Source organism: Syngnathus typhle, linkage group LG17 (genome assembly GCF_033458585.1).
Source record: "Syngnathus typhle isolate RoL2023-S1 ecotype Sweden linkage group LG17, RoL_Styp_1.0, whole genome shotgun sequence".
Classification (NCBI taxonomy): domain Eukaryota; kingdom Metazoa; phylum Chordata; class Actinopteri; order Syngnathiformes; family Syngnathidae; genus Syngnathus; species Syngnathus typhle.
Window position 1 is genome coordinate 6,422,033 of NC_083754.1, and position 20,468 is coordinate 6,442,500.

A 20,468-nucleotide genomic window follows, 5' to 3' on the forward strand; every position below is an offset into this window, starting at 1 on the left:
CAGTACATGGGGTACATTTAAAATGAATATATCATGTATATTAAGAAAGACTGCTTTTCCTCGGGCCGGTTGACTCTTTTTCTTTCGCAGCAGCATCTATTTCACTTCATCAGTGTCTCCTGACCATTGAAGAGAAAGCCCCTCCCCCCGCGGTGACTCAATCTCTTGCATTTGGCTGGGTCACTGATGCAGAACGAAGCTTTGACATTGTACCAGTCAGTCAAAAGCTTTGTTTGCTATCACTCCCCATCTCCTGGAACCATTCACTAATTAATGTCCCTGCGCAATTTGAAGGGTGCAGCGTAAAGAATTGCAAAAGGGGGGGGGCGTCTTATTTCTTTCCTATCGTGTGGCGTGCCGCGGTTATGATCTTGACTAGAACGAGGGTGACATTTTCAGCGGGATGGTGTTCGAGGGGCTGACAGGAGAAGAGGGACAGGCGAGGAGGAAAAGACGAGCAGGGTTGTGACCGTGAGAGTTGTGAGCGAGGGAGGATGGCGCGCAGCAGGAGAAATCGATTCTTATTTAGATGAAAATGAGGCTTGATGCTGGTGGGGTGCGAGGAGGGCACCTTAAGCATCCAAATGAATAGGAACTTTCGCAGAAATGATCCCCACGTGAATTGACGACAATAAAAAAAGTGCAAGGTCCACAAAGACTCTGTCGACTCTTCGCTTCGCAAAGGAAGCTTTTCTCCCGGCAGTCAAATGCAATTACTTTGGCATTAGATGGTAATCCTTGGATCTTTTCACTCAAAAGTGTGAGGAACAAAACGCCCGAGACAAACCTCAATGGCCCTTTTTGGAGTGAAGTGTTTGGTTTTTAACGTTTGGATAAAGGGTGAGACGTGGCTCACCTTCACACTCCTTGTTTGTAGACTCACAAAATGGATGAAAGGAAGCTTTGTTATGATGAAATGGAGAGTCTATTATTGCAGTATTGTGGACGTTACAAATATGAAAGTATTTTTCCCATACGAAAAATTTGAGTCTAAGAAATTGCCATTGTAATGTATTTTAAAAGTCTACACACCCCTGTTCAATAACTATTTATTGTAATATAAAATTAAGAACAAAGTTAAAGATTTAAAACCATTTTCCTCAATGTTAATGTGACCTTTGACCTGTGCAACTCAATCGGAAGGACAATTAAAAGCTATCAGATGTAAAATATAACAGGGTGTGTACACTTTTGCAATCACATCACGGTCAATTTTTACTGCCCCACATTTTGTTCTACAGATTTATAGGTCACGTTGATTCCAAAGATTTCGAAATGATTTATATTGGCCTCATTGTCCCCCGCATATCACAAAAAGCTGTTATTTGAACAGGAGGTGTGTAGACTTTTGTTCATTAAACATAACCTGAGAATCAGGAGCTTTAACATGATTACTGCTGTTAGCGTTTAGCCTATTGCTTACTCACTTGCTGTCTCCAACTTGAGATTGATTAGTCCCAGATTGCCGTGGACTGATGTGTGGAGAGTCAGCATAAAGCGGCGCCGGTTTGGTCGCTTCTACCTTATGCACACCCATCATCTCCTCATAGTACGTCTGGGCCCGCCGCATGGGCCTTTCCTACACACGCATCCAAACAGCCATTCGTCTTGGAAGGCTGTCTCTCCGATCTGAGTGATAAACTGCAGCAGAATTGCCCCGTTTGCAAAAAAAATAAAAGACACAAGGACACTAGTTTTTCAATCTGTGCTGTCATCGTTTTTAGACTGGAAACTGATGCCATGTTTCATTGGCTTGCTTTCTTCGGTCGTGCTTCTGGGAGGTATTGTCTTTTCGCGCGATGTAAATTTGACCACTTTGGCATTATCAGACGGGCTGTTTTGTCTCCTCGCAGCTCACTGAGCAGAAACAGATTACAGAGGTTTTATATTGATGCGCCTAATTAGTACCCTTCTCGATTGTCATCAACACATTTTTGAAAGCGTTACATGCCATTTTAGTTCTCTTGAAGGCCGCCTCTGCCGGCTGGCACTTAGTATATCGCTGAATAGTAAAACTAAAAGTAAAACTTCTCACCCTTTGACGCCGCCTCCGGGAGAGTAATGGACACTTGGCAAGCTGTCATTGTCATGCAAGTCAACCGCCATTATGCTTTCACTTCCATGTTATTTATGTTAGCATTTCCTTTGAGGAATGTATTTACATGTGTAATTGATATTTAATTGCCATTGTTCTAACCATTTCCCATTTACTCTTCTGTGGTTATTATCACACATTTCCCTCCGTCTTAACGCCCACACAAAATAAACAGTGGTGGAGTTCTTCTTTTAAATGCAAATGCTCAACTATAAAATGGTTATGAACCACTGTTATGGTTCATAAGATGTTGATCTGTGTTTTCCAAAGTAAGAACAGATGTTTGCAAATCAGCCCGCTTCCATGGAGGACAACAGGAACTGGAGTATGAGCTGAATCTGAAGATTTGAACAACTTAGCACGGTCTCGAAACGATGACTTGATGATCAAAGTAGGCTATTTTACATGTTGTGACTTCAGCTTGTCCTCCACACTAATAATAAACATGTTATTACATCAGTATCCAGGAAATCTGATCTCAGTGATGTAGCTCCTACATTGTAATTCAAATTCCACCAGTGTTTCCAATGTTTTTGACATCAAGTTTCCTTTATTGGCCTGAATTGTGTTTAATGACTAACATATTGATGACGTCAGTGGCTAGCCATGCGTAACGCCTGCCATGAGGGATTCATGGTTTTCACCTGGACAAATATTTAACCCCCCCCGCCCCCACCTTTGAGGGTCGCGTCGCAAATATGTTACACGAACATATCCGTGAAGGTATAACGAGGCTAGTTGTCGGAGAAGCGGACTTTTGGGCCACCCGCTAGCAAGCCGTGTCGTGTGGGTTGCAAGTGAGTGGAAGAAGCCGAGCTCGCCCACAGCACCACCAGCGAGTAGAGCACATCCCACATAGTCGCGCGACACTCAGCAACAACAATGGCCAAGCGTAGTCAGTGGCGGTAGGAGCGCTGTCTTCTTCGCTCGCTCGTCGGAGTCCTCCTCGATTTTTTTTGGGACTCCGAGACGGAGAAAAACAAAACAACCCGTAGATAATCGCGCTCGCGTTTGTTTTATTTGACTCGGTCCACAATGTTCGAGGCAAGCCCACACGGACCGTGCGTGTGTGTCCCCGCTGCTGCTTGTTGGCCGCTGGGTTGCAGCTACTAACCTAGCTGCTTTTCACTCGCTGCTTAGCTAACGTTTTTTAGCCCCCCCCTCTCCTCCTTGCGCGCCCCCCTGTTGTTTTCTTCAAACAACACGCCAATGTTTTAGAGTATTCGCGTGAACTGTTTTATGACAACAACAGTTTCCAACTACCTTTTATTCGTTAAAGGAGCGTGTGCGTGTATGTTTGTCGCGGAAACTAGTTTGCGGGCTAGCTAACAGGCTAGCCATTTGTGTGTGTGTGCGTGTGTGTGTGTGTTCGCGCAAGGAAGGAAAACGGCGAGTTTCCTTTTTTAACAAAGTATGGATGACCAGACCAGGATGCTGACGGGTCTCACCGGACTTGGTGGACTACAGCCAGGCGACGTGGGCGACCCGGACTCGGTTCGGAAACAGCAGTCCCTCGGCCAGCCCCAACAAGACATCGGGGATATCCTACAGCAAATAATGGCCATCACCGACGAGAGCCTGGACGAAGCACAGGCCAGGTAAGAGCGAGCGGCCAAGAGCCATTTTCCATCACGTTGCTACGCCGCTCCGTAGCTCACATTTAGCCAACATGCTTCTTAAAATTAACCATAATTATTTCTAATAATCAACTTTATAATACGCCATCGACTGCCAGCACAACGCTCGCATTTTACTAGTGTTCCAAAAAAGGCAAGGCGGTTCTTTGTTACTTCTATTGTACTCGGCTTGCTTTTGAGTTTGCAAACACATTTCGTATCGAATAAGAAACAACCAGCAGGGCACGTCGACGGATTATTCAGTTTTTAGTTGTGAAAGTTTGAGCTTTCAAAACGAGACAATGGTTGTTGCACTGCTAATGATCTCCCAGCCACTTGGCTGCCACTTAAACTGCACTTGCATGGCTCATATAACTGCTTCATTACATTACAGCAGCAGTAGTAGTTAACATTTTAGGGCCTTTTATTAACCCCTGTATAAAACGCTAAAACCATTCCTCACACTTGAAGCGATCTGTCAGGTAAACATAGAGTTGTTGACATAAATCTGTTTTTTTTCCCTAATTCAAGGCAGTGAGTGCACAATCTCTCCCCCCCCCCCCAAAAAAAAGGTTCCTAAGCTGCACCACATTGCTGTTTATGCCTAATGAGATTTGTCTAATTGCACCCCAATGCGTCTGAATAGCGTTCTGCATCAATTGATAGTCGATGTCATTATCCGATGAAATGCAAATGAATGCAGGGATTACTCAATTGGCTTGCGTATCCAGTCAGGAGCTCCCCGTGATGACAGCAGCCATTCATTCATAGAACTCCTCACTTAATGCTCATATCACAGAGGCATTCCGGTGTTTGCATTATGAAGGGGAGGGGGGGGAAATATATGCAAGGAACCCCGGCACTCATGCGCCATGTGGCCCGAGGAGCATAAGGTCAGCTTTCAGATAAAGCCCCGGTATCTCAACAATAGGAAGGCGTCCACTTGCAAGACCGTGGCCACAGTGTGATGTGTCATTAAGCTAGTGATTTTCCACCCAACATTTGACCACCTGGTTCTCTTAATTAATTCACTCCCCTTTCACTCCCTCCCTCCCTGGTGTTCATCCTTTTCATTGTGTGCTGGGCGCAATCAATTCTCCTATAATGTGTACGCGAGTGCAGCTGTCCGCAAATCGAGTTTCTATTAATGAGGTGGTGTCGAAGATGGGGGGGGGGGATGATGCGATGCTATATGGCCAAAGCACACACTCGGTCGGACTTGTTTGTTTTTGTTACCTTTTCTAATATGAGAGTTTGAGAATAGAATCTGGGCCAATGCAGTTTTTGTTGTCGTCACGCTGCACCCCCCCCCCCCCCCCCTCCCTCGTAAATATGTTCACACCAGCGTGGATCGTGCAAATAATAGTGCTTTGCTCTTAAACAAGCACAATTACTGTGTAAGTAACAGGCTAAACAGGTTACAAATATACAGTATAAGTAAAGGTGTGTCGGGGGTTCTATAGGCGTACCTGTTGTCAGAACGCCTTTTGCGCTAATGTCCACTTTATGCACGCGAGGGCCACTTGACACACACAGGCTGTAATGTGCAAACGATTTAATCAATAAAGGCAATTCCATTCCATTTTGATAAAATATTCATTTATTGAACAGTGGGTGCTTGCTCGAGGTAGGAGACCCTTCATCTGCTTGCTAATTGGCTTCTCTGTTTTTTTTTCTTTTAACTTCTGGTGCAAAAACTTAAATGCAAGCAGTCTCGATGAATAGTTTGCACAACCAGGTTTTTTTTTTACCTCCCGTGATGAGGTTATGTTGCAGAGTGTGCTTAAACGCGGCTACAAAACTTTGCCGTGCAGTGGGAAGTAGTCGTTAAGGGAGACAGATTACATTTTTTTATGTGGCTTGTTATGGCTCTAAGATCCAAACATTTGTGAACGCTCAAAGTCCAGGTTTTGGACTGGGATAGTGTGAGCGTTCCCTTACAAACAGTAAAACCTTGAGGGTGTACAAATGTAGGGCGTGCATGTTAAAAGAGAATTCAAGTCAAAAATGTTGTTTAAAATATCTTCCATGCACCCCCACTTGTCAAAACCCCAAATTCTGATCATATTGAGTTTGTGGAATATGAAGAAATATCAAGAGAGAATATATAAAAGAAAGGTTTGATTTGACTTCTGCTTTAAGAAGTGTTTGCTTTTAAATATTTCTTGTACAGTTTTGAACTTTTCTATGCAGTACATTTTTTCATTTTCTTCCATTTTCTCACTTTCACGATCCAAATGTCCATAATGTTACAATGGCTTACAGTAATATTAAGTCTAATTTTTAGGAATGTGTTGATGAACACACTGCATTATATTAAAGTTGGCCATCATTTTGATATTTAAGTTTATGAGGTGCCACTTGGTGCAAAAAGTTTTCGGACCACTGACATGCACTATATGTCAACAACACCGTTGTTGTGAATAAGCGCATTGGAATCGAAAAATAAGCAACATGCAGCAGGTTTGTATGTTTGAAGGTGCCCAGTTTGGTGCTGATCCAAATTCGGATTGTTCAGCCCTGTCGGTGGTCGCCCGTTACAAATGGCTTTGGTCCTTTTCCAAGGGCCACCCCGGAACGGTACGGTCGTCGTAATTCTTACCCTGGTCAAGTTTGTCCGTCCCACATCGGTCATGAAACAGAACACGTGACGCGACCGACACGCGCCCATGACACTCCTGTTGTGGGCGGGGGGGCGTGTTGGGATGGGGAGCGCTCAGGGCAGCGCAAGAACTTTGGTGCCCTTTCTGCACGCCCTGCCTGCCCTGCGCCCTCATCCTCTTCCCCCCCACCCCTCCTGTCGCCATATGTTTAGATGCTGGCCAGAAGATTCGCCGGCGCATTGGGGTGGATCAGACGACCCCACAGAGGGAGGGAGAGCAGGGGGGGGCACGGCAGGGGGTGGCCTGCCAGTCAACTTCCAGTACAGGTCAGTACAGGACCGCATGAGCACCTCCCTCTCCCCCTCCTGCTCATACCCTCCATTCTGATGGCAGCCCACCCCCAACTCAAATCCAGCCGTGCTAAGTTTAATGCCACGTTGACACTGTAGCAATAAATAATCGAATAACTCGATTACCAAAAAAAGGGCAAAGCAAAGCCTCAGTCTCGAAAAATTCCAAAGTACGTGTGGATGGCGACCCCAAGTGGACAAAAGCACCTGCACCTCGAGCACGTTGTTTACTAACGCACCGCCATTTTTTTTAGCCGATTAATCGTTTGGCTAATCGATAGCATGTTGTTGTAGTTGCTTGTTGCTGTAATACTTGAGTGGCTCAAACTAGTGCAGACAAATTCCTTTGGCCAGTTGAGACGATTCCGATGATTCTAATTCTGAGAATACTCGATTCCAAAATTCTTCGGTAGCTGCAGCTATCGCTCGGCCTCAATGCCGCTCCCATTGAGGGCAGGATAACGAAGCGTATTATCTTTGCAGTCCCTCCTTGAATTCGCCTCGAGGCTTTCACAACTGGAATTGTTGTTGTGGTCAGGTGTAGCCAAATCCTAATCATTTGTGGTTGTCTGTTCTCATGGAAAATATCGTGTCATCCTTTTCAGTCCACGCTCATCACATCCAAAGCCGTGCGCCCGCGTTTGCTTGTAGCCTCATCCAAACACCAAACGTGGGGGCTAAAACTTATTACCATGTTCTCTGAGCACCCGTTGTGATGTCATAATGCGCTCGTGTTTGTTCTATCGCGACCAGACGGTTGCCATTAACGTAAATGACACATCTCGCGCTACTTCAACAGTGATTGGATTTAATGAGATACATGGGGATAGATCTCATGAATCTGACGCCTGGCTGGAAGTCTTAATAATGGGAAATTAATTAGTCTCATCGAAAGGCGCCGCTCACTGTTGCCGTACAATGCTGTGGTTTTTTTTCTTCCATACCTCAATAAAACTAACAATCATGGCTAGTCAGAACAGACTTAGTTACAGGACACATGAGCAACTGGACTCTGCAACGCATTAGCGCTCAGGCTCTTGCCTCATAGTGCTAATCACCAAAATGACATCATTGTTTTTTTTGTCTCTTCACATCGAAGCGTCACATATATTTCCGATGTGACAGACAAAGGCATTTCCCATCGAGAATGTCGTGGAGCCGCAGCTTTTGAAACACTTAGGTAGACTTGCGTGAGTTTTAAGAAGAGAAAGACGAGGTACAACTTGAGATGGTGGTTGGGGGGGGGGGATGATTCTTTTTATTTATGTGTTACGCTCTCTCTAACCCCCCCCCCCCTTTTTCTGATTTCCTTCTTCTCTCTCGTGCAGGAAGCATGCCCTTAACTGTCACAGAATGAAGCCAGCCCTGTTCAGTGTTCTCTGCGAGATCAAAGAGAAGACAGGTAAGTTTCGACTCGGCTCCTTCCCTTTTGATTCGGCGCGCCGCGCAAGTCGAAACCCCGCTCTGTCGCGCCTTCCCTCCAATAATGGCTTCCTCGCATACGAGCCGCTTCCTTCCTGGCCTCGGCGTACTCGCAAATGATTGAGTGTTGATTGTATTCGTTTGGCCTCGGCGGTGTCCGTTCTCAGCAAAATCACAACCGGGTACCTGCTGACTACCTACCGCAATCGGTATTGTTTTCAAATTAATAGGATGGGGGGTTGGGGGGGGGGAAAAAATAAAAAATACCCTTGCATAATCCTGACAGAAAATTCACACACTGGTTGACAGCAGGCAGATATGAAAAGAATCCGCGGGGGTTATTGCTTCACACAGCCAGTCCATTATAGCTTCTCGACATGCTATTTTCCGACGAGCTCCTCCAACGTCGACGCTCGCCGCAGCATAATGCAATTATGCATCGGTAATAAATTGCTATGCATATCAATGCGGCGCCCTCAGCCAAACATAGCATGAAGTCAAAAGAAGGAAACTCTCTCCAACCATATCATCGGATCTCGTCTCAACGCGATGTGATGGGAGGCTCCGTTTGAACACGTGCAATTATTTAGAGTTTAATCGCAGTCGCACAATTATTTGAAGCAAAAGCAGCTGGTTATCAGCCCCCCCCCCCCTTCTTGTTAGCTATTCCAGTCAGCTATCTGACAAATTCGAGTGCGGTTCAAAGGACGAAGGCTTAGGATGGCTGGCAGATTGATGGTTATGGTACTGTGAATGGGTGGGATTTTGAACCCCCCCCCCCCCCCCCCCCTCTCATCGCCTTGCCTCTCACTCGCCGTGTAGCTTCTCACCGAAAATCCTCTCTTGTTCAAATACAATTTGAAAATGCTGCACTGCTGCCTGCCGCGGCCCTCTGTCAATAATGTATTATTGCTCTCCGGTGATTGGAGAAAAGTACAGGCTAGGCTTTGAGTGAGTGGGGCAGGGTATAGCGTTTCCCAGGCAACCGCTGCCCTTATTTACCCTAATGCCATTCACTTTGATTTTCACATTTAGTCTCCCGGCCAACTAGAGAGAAGCTCCGTTCGTACTCGCCAAGCGGGCTGCTCGTTAAAAGCCCGATTCTTCACAGTGGAGGTGAAGATGCGTACAATAAGATGGCGAAATATTTCCTTTTTCTGCTTGGCCGTGTGCCACGCAAGCGCCATGGCTCCCCGCCGCACCGGGTTACCTGCTTTGCCATTTCTCTGCTCCCTCATAAGACCCCCTGCAGGCTCCATTATGTGCCGGCGGAATGGGAATTGACTTCTCTTCGCCGCTGCTTTCGGAAGAGCCAATCAGTAACCCTCGTGGATCCTCCACGCGTTTGATGCCGTCCCCACCCGCCACCCCAACCCATTGACATGCACTTGTCAGTGCATATACACACGCTCGCTCTTTTGCACACATACAGTACAAGCGCATTGAAGGAGGATAAAAGCAAAGTCGGTCTCTGGGTCTACTCCGACTGATTCGGCGTTGTCCTCTTCTCCTCTCCGCCTCAGCCTCACTCCCTTTCTTGAAAAAGAAGACTCGCTTTGAACTCGGGGGGGCTTTGATATGGTAATGTAATGGTGCCGTTGGAGGAGGGGAAGGAGGGCCGGTGGGGGAGGGGAGGTGAATTCCTCTGAGTGCTGCAGTTGGTTAGATTGTTTTCATTGTAAAGGAAATGTTCTGCGCAAATGCCAGCGCCCCCTTCTTGCTACATCGACCTACCGCCCACCCGTTCCCCACGCCCCGCCCTTCCCCAAACCAACAAATCCAACATCTGCATGAAACGTGATGCTCTTTAATAGTTGATTAAAAAAAACACTTTGAGGAAGAAAGTAAAAGCGACGGAGAATGATCAGAGTGAGGAGTTAGGGGCTCTGCTTCAACTCTTGTTCTCGTCTCGCACGCTCTCGTGGGGATTTACTGTAAAAATAGCTCGCGCGTAGTGCAATGGGACAGCATATGCCAAAAAAGCCCCCACAAGCTCGCGCGGTTCCCCTCAGAAGTTTTTCCGTTTAGTTTGAGCATCTTTTTGGCCGCTTTCTGTTTACCTTTCATGTTCTCCCTTTTGCCGTCCACGTAAACAACGGCAGCCTGTCACTCACTCCCTTCCGTCACAAGTTCCTTTTATTGTTGCCAATTTATTTTTCGCGGCTGCGTTTTGAATAAGATTTGAATTGTTTTCATGAGGAATTGACATGACAGTGTGCAACACTGCAGCTTGGAGATCATCAAAAAGTAGTGAAGACTTGGGGAGCAAAGAGTTTGATCTAAATGGTGTGGGTCTTGGTCGAAAATCGGTAGCTTGTTTGAGAATTTTAATCAAGAGCGTTAAAGCAGTCTATTTAACCAGGTATATATTAGTGCGATGCTTTATGTTATGTAAATAATCCTTATCTAGCTAATAGCTCATGTTGGACCAAAAAATATCTACGTTGCACTATATGGTGGGTATTTGTTGTCCAGAAAATGAAACCATGGAGGTTAAATTTATTTATATTCAAATCCAACCTGACTTTAGTGTTTGCGCTATTAATTTCATTGAACTGCGCACATGAAGCTTTGTGGATTGCGGGCCTCATTAAAGCGTCTTAATTATTACAAGTTTTAAAGAGCCCAATTTAGAAAAGCTATAAAATTTTATTGTTGTTCCCAAACCTATGGGCTACTATTATTGTATTTTTATGAAGCTTGATAGCAACTCTAACTCCGGATCCTCACATGGCCACCTTTTAATTATTTCCTGAAACCTCTCGATTTATATTAATGCAATGCAGCGGTGCAGGATTATCTCATTGCTTTTTGAGGGATCTCACTTGTGATGCGTGGTGTCCTGTCACTCAGCTTGCCCCCTCCCCGCCACCACCCCCTTCCTCTCCCCCAGAAGAGAATGGAAAAAAGATGGTGTTGGTGGTGGAGGGGCGGGGGGGAAGGGGGCTTGTGCAGGAGTGATACAAGGAGATTGATGAGGCAGTAAGAGCAGGAGTAATTACTCGATGTCCATTTCCCAAGCCAGATTGGCAGACGGCTAATATCACACAGACCCCTGGCCCTGACAGACGCATCAGCAACCCCGCCCCCAGCGCCCAAAACCTCAACCGCCACCCCCCAACTTAGGCACCTCAACCTTCAGCCCGGGCCTAATGGTGTGTGGGCCGGCTGACTTTCCCATGTGGCGTTATTCCTACAGGAACTGGACGCCTGGAGTTGGAGGATGAGGACACCTTAGTGTAATATTTCAGTGTCATAAATATGGTTTTGTCATGTTTGGTCCAACATGACAGCCTGACGAACTCAGAAATTGACCCTCGCACATCCAACCAAAAAACTGTGACCCCCCCCCCCCCAGGGTTGTCATCTGCAAACACCAGTATGAGGTGCATCACCAAGCATTATTTTTAATTCATTTTTAATGAATCCACAAAAACCTGGGGTGAATATTCAAAAGGCTGTCGACTCAATTTGCGCTACAGAAACTCTCCACGTTGCGCTTTTTAATCCACAGGTGCATATTGCCGCCATCGGGCCAAACCAAAAATTGTTTGCATCGGCTAAGAGAGCCAATTCACATTAATTCTCAAGAATGGTCAATAATTTGTCAAAATAACAGACCAATTTGTGGAAAACTACATTTACCTAAATGGAGTTATGATGTTAAGAGTTTTGGTTTGATGTGCAATTGACTACTCGGATACGTTTGTGTCCAATTGTGACAGTCTCAAGACCAACTCAGGAAATATTATGCAGTACTGGGTCAGCATCGCCCATACAGTGAACTCCGACCTCTTCATCTCTGGTCTTCCTCTCAGTATGTCGTGCTCCTCTCACACTGCTTTTAAAAGCCTCGCTCCTCTAAGACTCGGTCCCTTTAATCAAAGACATGTAAATATGTTCCCAGCTGGATTGCGCTAGGTTGGTGGCAGAGGGGTGGGAGAGCGTCAGATCCCAGCTCTTAATCCGGACTAATTAAGGATTAATTATAATTGATGGGCGCCTTTCCACCCCTCTGCAATTGTTCACAGGGCTATCTCAGAGTGTTTTACACCGTGTCATAAACGCAGGGATTGGCAGTGATATAGTGGGTGCCGTAAACCTACTTTTACACAAAGTTTATTTAAGTCTTCTGTGTGGGGGAGAAAAAAAAATCATCCCATGGTTACGGCGCTCTGTTTGGTTACATTTATCCAAACAAAGCAGGTGGAAATTTACACCAATGTGTTAATTTTGTGAGGGCGATTTTACACCTGTGTTACCGTAATTTTCGGACTATAAGTCGCGTTTTTTTTCATAGTTTGGGGGGGGGGGGGCGATTTATATACATATATATGTTTTGTTTTTCACTTTTTTGGGCGTTTTATGGCTGGTGCGACTTATACTCCGGTGCGATTTATAGTCCGAAAATTACGGTAATTCATTTAACACCTTCCTGCCATTTTGTTTTTGTGGAGCACACCTGCCCCCCCCTTTTTTCTTTTCTTTTTTTCAAACATATCAAATCCACTTAAAAATTAAAATTGCGCCCTCTGTAAATTTTAAATCTAACTCTGCGGGTCAGTTTGAGCCTTTTGCAAAACAACGTCCGCGATGGTATTTTGACCAAGCATAAATACAATTAGCCCGGCGGCTTTATTCCTCCGAGGTATATCAACCGGTGTAGGCTAAACATGTCGCCTCAGCTCCGTGACACCATCTGACTGTGTCATAATGCTTGTTCACGTGTTATAAATGAGGAGCGCCGGTCTGATCTATCGCTTAATTGCGGCATCATTTGCATAACAGTGCAAATTAACGACCTCTCAAATGAGCGTTCATTTTTCACAAAGTCTTTAGGAGCTCCTTAAGAGTCTGCGCTAATGAGCACAGGCGGCAGCTGGCCTGATGAGAGTCGACTGGGGGAAGAGGCGAGCCGCGCCGTCGCCGCTTTGCTTTTACGCCTTCTTCATCCTCCTCCTCTTCCTCTCGTGACATTTCACAAACCCGTGCTTTTCATCTTTCCCCGGGCGCAACGGCGCCGGTCGTGATATTACACCGGAGACCGACTCTTTGGAATCCTCGTTGCTTTATTGTTGATTAATCACGTTTGGAAGCGAAAAATAAAAACGGAATGCGCTGCCTGGCCGCAACCAGGAGATGCGCCGTCGATTGCAGGCGACGCAAGAATGACGTGACGTCGGCTATGGGGAATTGATCAGGAAAAAAAAAATAAAAATTAAAATGGTCGTCTGCGCTCCCCTTTTTGTGATCACACAAAATATGCAAATGAATAATTAAGACACAGCAAAGCCTCCATTACCTGACAACACTAATTGATCTATCCCTCATTAGTGTTAAGTGCGCTTCTGAGCTGGTGAGTTTGTTTGTGCTCGGGTGAGACGGTGTTTGTGTATGACCATTCAAGGTGGGGAGGGGGGGTGAGCGGCAGGGGTGGGGGGGGGGACTTGCGTCAGCGCTCTGGCATCCAATTCTCTCCCTTTTAGTTAATTAAGTGCTGATTAATGATGTGCTGGACCTGAAGTGTCGCCCAAGGTGTGAGTTGTCCAATTCCACACCTTAATCAGACCACATCGTGTTTACTGTGTATATAGAGGGAGATATTTATTTGTGTGTCGGTAGTGGAGTGGAGGGCTGCGTGCAACAGGACTCTGGTGAGCTCCCCAAACAGATGCTGATTAGTGTGAGCTGCTTAAAGTAGCAATGAACATATGGATTGTGCTCATTAAGTTGACTATACTCCCCCCCCCCCCCCCCCAAAAAAAAAAAACACCTTATTTATTACAGAAAAAAAGAGGAAGGGGGGTCGAGGCAGGAACATTGCTCGAATGTTGACATCACAACATTTTCATCGACTTAAAGCCCATTAAGGAAACATCTCATTTGTAATGCAGGCTCTTTAGTGTTGATGTCAGACAGCGTCCTCGTCAATGTCCCCGCCTTTCTTTTAACCTTCCAACGTACTAGCATCACAATATCCTGATTATTTCATCGATTATTATGAGCATCATGTGTACATAAATAGCACCTGTGACAGTCTAGCACCTTGGTAAGGTAAATTTGCGTCGTCTTTTTCTGTCCATTTTTATTATTATTATTATTATTATTGTGGAAAGATTTCCGTGTCCCAGTTCTCTTTATCTGTGTAATGAAAGGATAACTGATGTATTCACACTCCCATCTTTTCTCCCTCGCTGGCATGCCTCGACTCTGGATTCTTTATATTTCTGTAACCGCTCGGTGTCTCTTCCCCGCTTTGCACAAACACACACACACACACACACGCGCAGACGCACATCTTCTCCTGTGACTCCTTTTTGCAATTCTCCTTGGTTCTCCTTCCACCCTCCCCTCTCTCCTCACCTTCCCCCCCCCCCCCCCCCCACACTCTTCCTCCCCTTCCCCTATCCTTCTCTCCCGCTCCCTTGCTCTCTCCCAGTGAAAGGCTGAGAATACCCAAGGGAGCTGATGCAATTAAAATGCTAATCCTGTCTGTCTACAGAGAGAGGGAGAGGGGGGGGGCTGACAGCATGAGGGATTGCGGCTCACATGGAGAACTCGACTGAAATGGAGAACAGAAGGGGGGGGGGGGTGAGAGAGAGAGAGAGAGAAGAGGGGGTGCGCTGAAAGGGAGCGGGGGGAAGGGATGCGTGTTGGTGGGGGAGACGGAGTGAAAAAGGGGATGCTAGCGAGGGGAAAGACAGACAAGGATAAAGCTTGTGCTGTGAGCTGAGCAATGATATACTGACTGCGTTTAAGTCTTATCTGCCTGCGCCTGGGCGTGTGCGTGGACGGCATTACGCTTAATGTACATCACGCCGCAGCGTTGCTCGGGCTCCTCGCCCTTACTTCCGACCACGCTCGGCTGTTGTGTCTGCACAGCTCAGCGGCTCGCTGGCGCGACGCAGGAATGAGAATGATTATGTATGCAGCCAAAGCCCAGCTGGATAGCTTGAATATTTCATAGTATATGTTACTCGCTCCATCTCCCGGTGCCACGGCGAGGGTGGGAACATGTGCAAAGTACTGTAGGCCCTCTCGCGTCTTATCCGAGTAAGGCGAATTTAAGCGGCGCCGCTTCTCATTAAGTCGGCCGCCGTCGCCGAGCCGCTTGAGCAAAACAGCTTTTTGACGCCCTTTTGATGTCATTTTTCACGGTGTTTGCGGTGGGTGTGAGAAGGTGCGATAGCGACAAGCGGCGGCGAAAAAAAAAGGATTGAATCCGGTTTTTTTTTTCCGTATAGATAAAACGAGCTTACCTCATTTCCACGGCTTTACACAATCTCGACTCGAGCCGGCGTCTGCTACAATACCGCTAGACCACTAGACTGTGCTTGAGAGCAATGGTGGGTAATCACGGCTTAATTAGAGTAATTAGGGGAATGTAAGGGCATTAGGGTACAGCTGGGGGGCATAATGAGGTGGGGAGAGAGAGGGGGGGGCAAAATTGTGAGAAGCTTCTTCAGTTGCCCGCCGTACTGTACGTCAGCTTTGCGACTCCCTTGATTGCAGAGTCGAAAAGGCCTCTTGACCCCAACTTGTTTTATAGCAGCACCCAAAACTCCCGCGTCTACAAAACTTCAAAGAAATTTCGATATCAAACCAGGTCCAAAGAAATGTCACATAGTTCAATTTGCTCGACGTTTTCTGGCTAAGTAGTGGAGAGCCTGCTGGTGAATGACTGCAAGGGAGGAAAAAGTGGAGGGAAAATGATGGGCGAATCAGGGTCATTAGTTCAGGCGGCAGGGTCTGCTGCATTCCTGAGTCCTAAGATGGGGGAGCAGCAGAGCAGGAATGCGCCTTGGAAAGAGAAGAGACCGAAGCAGAGGGGAAGAAACAGGCAAGAAGGAACAAGAAAAGGGAGGGAAAAAAAGGGGGGGGAGGGAGTTGGAAGCTTTGCTACAAATGGTGGAACACTCATTTATCAAACGAAGGTTGGAGGGAAAAAAACTCAACTCATCTGCTATGGCATCTGGAATGTTGGAGCCAACTTTTTTTTTCTTTTCTTTTCCACATTCGTTAGCACAACAACCAACACGCTCTGCTCTGTAGCCGCTAACCTGTGTTTCTCTCCTGCTCTGAAACGTCCCCACAATGACTCACAAGAGCGTTGTACAAAAGCCGAGACGCTCCCAACGACCGAGTTTGTGCACCTTGAACTAACTAGCGGAATCCGTTAAGACCAACCCAGTTTCCTGCAGGATTAACTGTGTCATCCATATTGTAGGCGTGTGTTTAAAACAAACAACCGGGATTCGGTCTCCTGTTAAAAAAGAGAAAAAGTATTTTTGTGAGTTCTGACTTGAGTTATAACATTTTGATTGATAAGATTGTTGGAGTTTAATCTATGCTAATCGTTGTGTTTAGGGATTCATGGTGTCGAAACACAACGTTTGTGTGGTTTTTTTTGTGAAATGCTGTTGCCGTGGCAACATGCTGTTTGCCAAGAAAACAACTACAAATGACTCAGTAGCATCACTCTACAAATTTTAGCCCCCAGTCGTACATTTTAAAAAAAAATTATGAAAAATTACGGTCAGTTTCATCTTTACAAATTATTAGCTCGCAAGTAACCCCAAGTAAACTCAAAAGGCAACGTTTCCATGTTATTAGTCATTCTGAGAGAGCAGAGACATTCTCTCGCTGTCTCTCTCTCTCTCGCTCTCTCTCCAAGACGTGGACTACTTCTCTTTACCTTTCCAGAAGTGTGAAAGATTTAAAATCGACAAAAAGGCGGCAAAGTAAAAGATACTTGTCTGCGCCAGAAAGTTTCCACTAACAGAGTGTTATCTGGAGGTTTGTGTATGTGCGAAAGAGAGAGATGAGAGCGGGGCTGCGGGCTGACAGAGGTCCTGCTATAATACAGTGGTGGAGAGCAGCCACTGATAACTATACTTATGGCCACTGGGGCTCGTAGTGACAGCACATGCACTCCCATTACTGGTCCCATGCCTCATGCCCTTATCTCTGGCAGCCTGCCACCGAGAGACCACACTGCCCTCTGCTGCGCATCCCGAGCACAAGTTGGGGGCTCATTGGCAATTCAGTCGGCGACCGCTCGGGGGTGGGGGGGAGCCGACCCGACGGGGGTTGACAGAGCGCTTGGAATTTGGTGGCTTCGAGGTATAACCTAACAACATTTTTTTTTTAATTTCTCTCCATCCAGTTCTGAGTATACGAGGCGTGCAGGAGGAAGACCCCCCAGACCCGCAGATCATGCGTCTGGATAACATGCTACTGGCGGAGGGCGTGTCCGGGCCGGAGAAAGGAGGCGGGTCGGCGGCGGCGGCCGCTGCGGCGGCAGCAGCGGGAGGCTCGCCTACCGACAGCAGCATCGAACACTCCGACTACAGAGCCAAACTGGCCCAGATTCGTCAGATATATCACTCGGAGCTGGAGAAATATGAGCAGGTGTGCTCCTCGGGCCACTTGGAAATCATTTGGAAAGCTGTCAGTCACGTTAAAGACGTGTGCTATTTGACATCCAAAAATGATGTTTGGTTCGTTAAAGACAAGCACCACAAAAAATGGAGGGCTGGATTTATGTCTCAAAATCTCCCATAATGTTGTAGTTCTATTTAGCCCCGGAAAGTTCTTAGCCGTACTTTTCCATGACAAGCAGATTATCCAGTCAGAAAGAGTTAGGGAGCCGAAACGGTCTCTTCATATCCAGCGAGTCTTTCCTGTAGCACCTGACAGCTTTCTTTATCTCAGCGGTAGCTTTCAAGACGTGTCTCGGCTCTCTCGGCAGGCGTGCAGCGAGTTCACCAACCATGTAATGAACCTGCTGAGAGAGCAGTCTCGAACACGGCCCATCTCGCCCAAGGAGATCGAGCGCATGGTGGCCATCATCCACCGCAAGTTCAGCTCCATCCAAATGCAGCTCAAGCAGAGCACCTGCGAGGCCGTGATGATTCTGCGCTCGCGCTTCCTCGACGCCAGGTTTGCCCCACCCCACCCAGGTCGATTTGCATGTCTAGTTGTTAAGAATACTTGGAAAGGCCCGACTGGTGTGTGCGGTTTTTTTTTTTGCTTGCCAAGTAGCATTCCGTGCATGTCCCTGATTGTTTCCTCTCTTCATATCAGACGCAAGAGGCGCAACTTCAACAAGCAAGCGACAGAGGTGCTCAACGAGTATTTCTACTCCCACTTGTCGAACCCTTACCCTAGTGAGGAGGCAAAGGAGGAGTTGGCCAAAAAGTGTGGGATCACCGTGTCTCAGGTAATAGAATGAATGAATGAATCATCCAATTCATTAAAAGAAAATCTGTCATGAATAAATTATTTTATTTTCCGGTCCCTTATTTGGTTCCGTGACCGGCATTGATTGTCATCTTCCGTCCGTCCGTCTGTCCCCAGGTCTCTAATTGGTTCGGCAACAAGAGAATACGTTACAAGAAGAACATCGGCAAGTTCCAGGAGGAAGCCAACCTCTACGCAGTCAAGACAGCAGTGGACGCCGCCAACGTGTCGGCGCAAGCCAGCCAGGCCAACTCGCCGGCAACGCCCAACTCAGGTAACGCGAGTGACCTTCTCGAGAAATTGCCGATGCAGCATTCCGGATGGGCTTCGGATCCTCTTCTGTGCTTCTCAAACTTGAAGAATTTGTAGCCCTCCCAGTGTCACCGCAATGACCAACATTAGTCGGCCCAAGTATCGAAGCATCCCCTTCTAATTTCTCCCAATGCTACGTCATCTTTTCTGCCCTCGAACTACCAAGTGTGGCGTCTTCTTCATGTCGGGGTGATGGGGTTTGTCTCACGCAGGCGACAGCTACATTGGGCTGCGATTGCTCAACGGGGAGGGCATCGGCGCGGCACCCTCTCTCCAGCCGCAGGTACGCACTGAGGACGGCTGCGCCCGCCGACCTCACTGCCAGGGATAGCTTTCCTTTAGCGTAGCTTCCTTTTTGACCCTTGACCTCTCCTCCCCAGTCCCTATTCATCCCGAGAAAGTCCATGCAAGGCGCACCGGGGGCGTTAGTAGAATAATTGCAGGATCCAATCCTTGAGTCATGTTCGCGTGTCCCCCCCTGAGTACTGAGCGATCGTCAGCTTCCACCCTCGGGTGCAAATAGACGATCGGCACTTCCTGCCTTCATTGATCCCGCCACGCTCCTACAGACATCCCTCTTCTTGTTTTGTCCAGATACACTTGAAAAGAAAAAGTACCTAAGCATAAAATGTCATCAAAGTCACGACAATAGATTAACGTGATAAAAAAGAATAGTTTGAACCAAATTCTCATTTACTTCGGCACACTTGATCCCATCTTGATTTAATCAGGCATTTTTTTTTCTGTTGTGATTTCAACAAAAATCAAATGACATTTTATGACCAATTCCTGCAGACCTCCAGGTAACTCCCAAAATTCCGATACTTTTTCTTGCGAGTGTACGTTCCGCCGCGCAAACAGAACACAACTTGCGCCAGTGAGCTTTTTGTCGCAAGCGTCTCTCCAGCTCTCTGGCTTTTTTTTTTTTTTTTTTTTTTTGCCGTCTGCCTTTCCACGGCAAGCAACTCCAAAGTGTACTCGTCATGTTAGTTATGATTAAGATGAAGCGGAACGTTCAGTGGTCAACAAGACAGGCGGCGATGACTACAAGATTGCGGACACTCACTCGGCCATGTTGTTGTCTGCTTGTGGCGTCTGGAAGTAATGACTTTGTGTAGTTGCTGTGACTGACTGCTTGTGTGTGTGTGCGCGTGTGTGTGTTGACAGGTGGATACCCTGCACCGTGCTACACACCTGACGGGCGGCTATGAGGAGCTGTCAGGTAGCGGCCTCTACACCCCTCATCGCCTGGATGTGAGTAACTCATTAGCACACATCACCATTGTCGTTTTAATTTCATTTCAAGGGAGGCCCTCTTTTTTTTTTTTTTTTGTCTGTTTTTTTTCAACATTTGAAGTGTCTTCATAAAAAGTCTCTTTGGGCGAAATTCACAAAGGATCACACTTGTCACTCTGCGTAATCAGTAAAGCCGTGATCATTCATGAAATGAATTTGAAGCGCATTTTTTGCTATTCCAGGCTAACAGCTGGCAGGACTCAACCGACCCCCCCTCCGTCACCTCCCCTCCCGGCGCTCCCGGCAGCGTCCACTCCGACACCTCCAATTGATCCGAGTAGCATCCGCCTTCCGTCGTTAACGCCGTTTCCACTCGAAGGGGGTGGCGTTGGGACCCCCACCCGACCCACCCACCCACTGCCATCTTGGATTCAACGGGGTCATGTCATGAACACAACACCACTGTGCTGGAACGCAGGACAGCAACGCAACTATGGACTCCTCTCCCTTCCCCCCCTGCCCACACTTGATGTCCACACGTACACGTGTATCTGCTCGTTCTCGTAACACACGCTCACATTTCACCCGTGGC

The 20,468-nt window shown here is 47.0% G+C and overlaps 1 protein-coding gene across 5 annotated transcripts in view; it reads left to right on the forward strand.

Moving 5' to 3' along the window:
- The first annotated feature begins 208 nt into the window (after positions 1-208).
- pbx4 (pre-B-cell leukemia transcription factor 4) overlaps positions 209-20,468 on the forward strand; it is a 22,141-nt gene continuing 1,881 nt past the window's right edge. The window contains exons 1-10 of one of the 5 annotated variants that reach the window (XM_061302646.1): positions 209-2,486; positions 3,521-3,693; positions 6,527-6,640; positions 7,993-8,066; positions 17,253-17,497; positions 17,838-18,028; positions 18,173-18,308; positions 18,446-18,602; positions 19,808-19,894; positions 20,119-20,468. The exon at positions 20,119-20,468 is cut by the window's right edge and continues 1,881 nt beyond it. In XM_061302646.1, the coding sequence (XP_061158630.1) occupies positions 2,478-2,486; positions 3,521-3,693; positions 6,527-6,640; positions 7,993-8,066; positions 17,253-17,497; positions 17,838-18,028; positions 18,173-18,308; positions 18,446-18,602; positions 19,808-19,851 (1,143 nt within the window). In that variant the 5' untranslated portion in view covers positions 209-2,477 and the 3' untranslated portion in view covers positions 19,852-19,894; positions 20,119-20,468. Of the gene's footprint in view, positions 2,487-2,756; positions 2,893-2,924; positions 3,694-6,526; positions 6,641-7,815; positions 7,881-7,992; positions 8,067-17,252; positions 17,498-17,837; positions 18,029-18,172; positions 18,309-18,445; positions 18,603-19,807; positions 19,895-20,118 lie in introns of those variants that run through there. The other 4 variants (XM_061302647.1, XM_061302645.1, XM_061302649.1 and 1 more) reach the window with 4 other exon arrangements.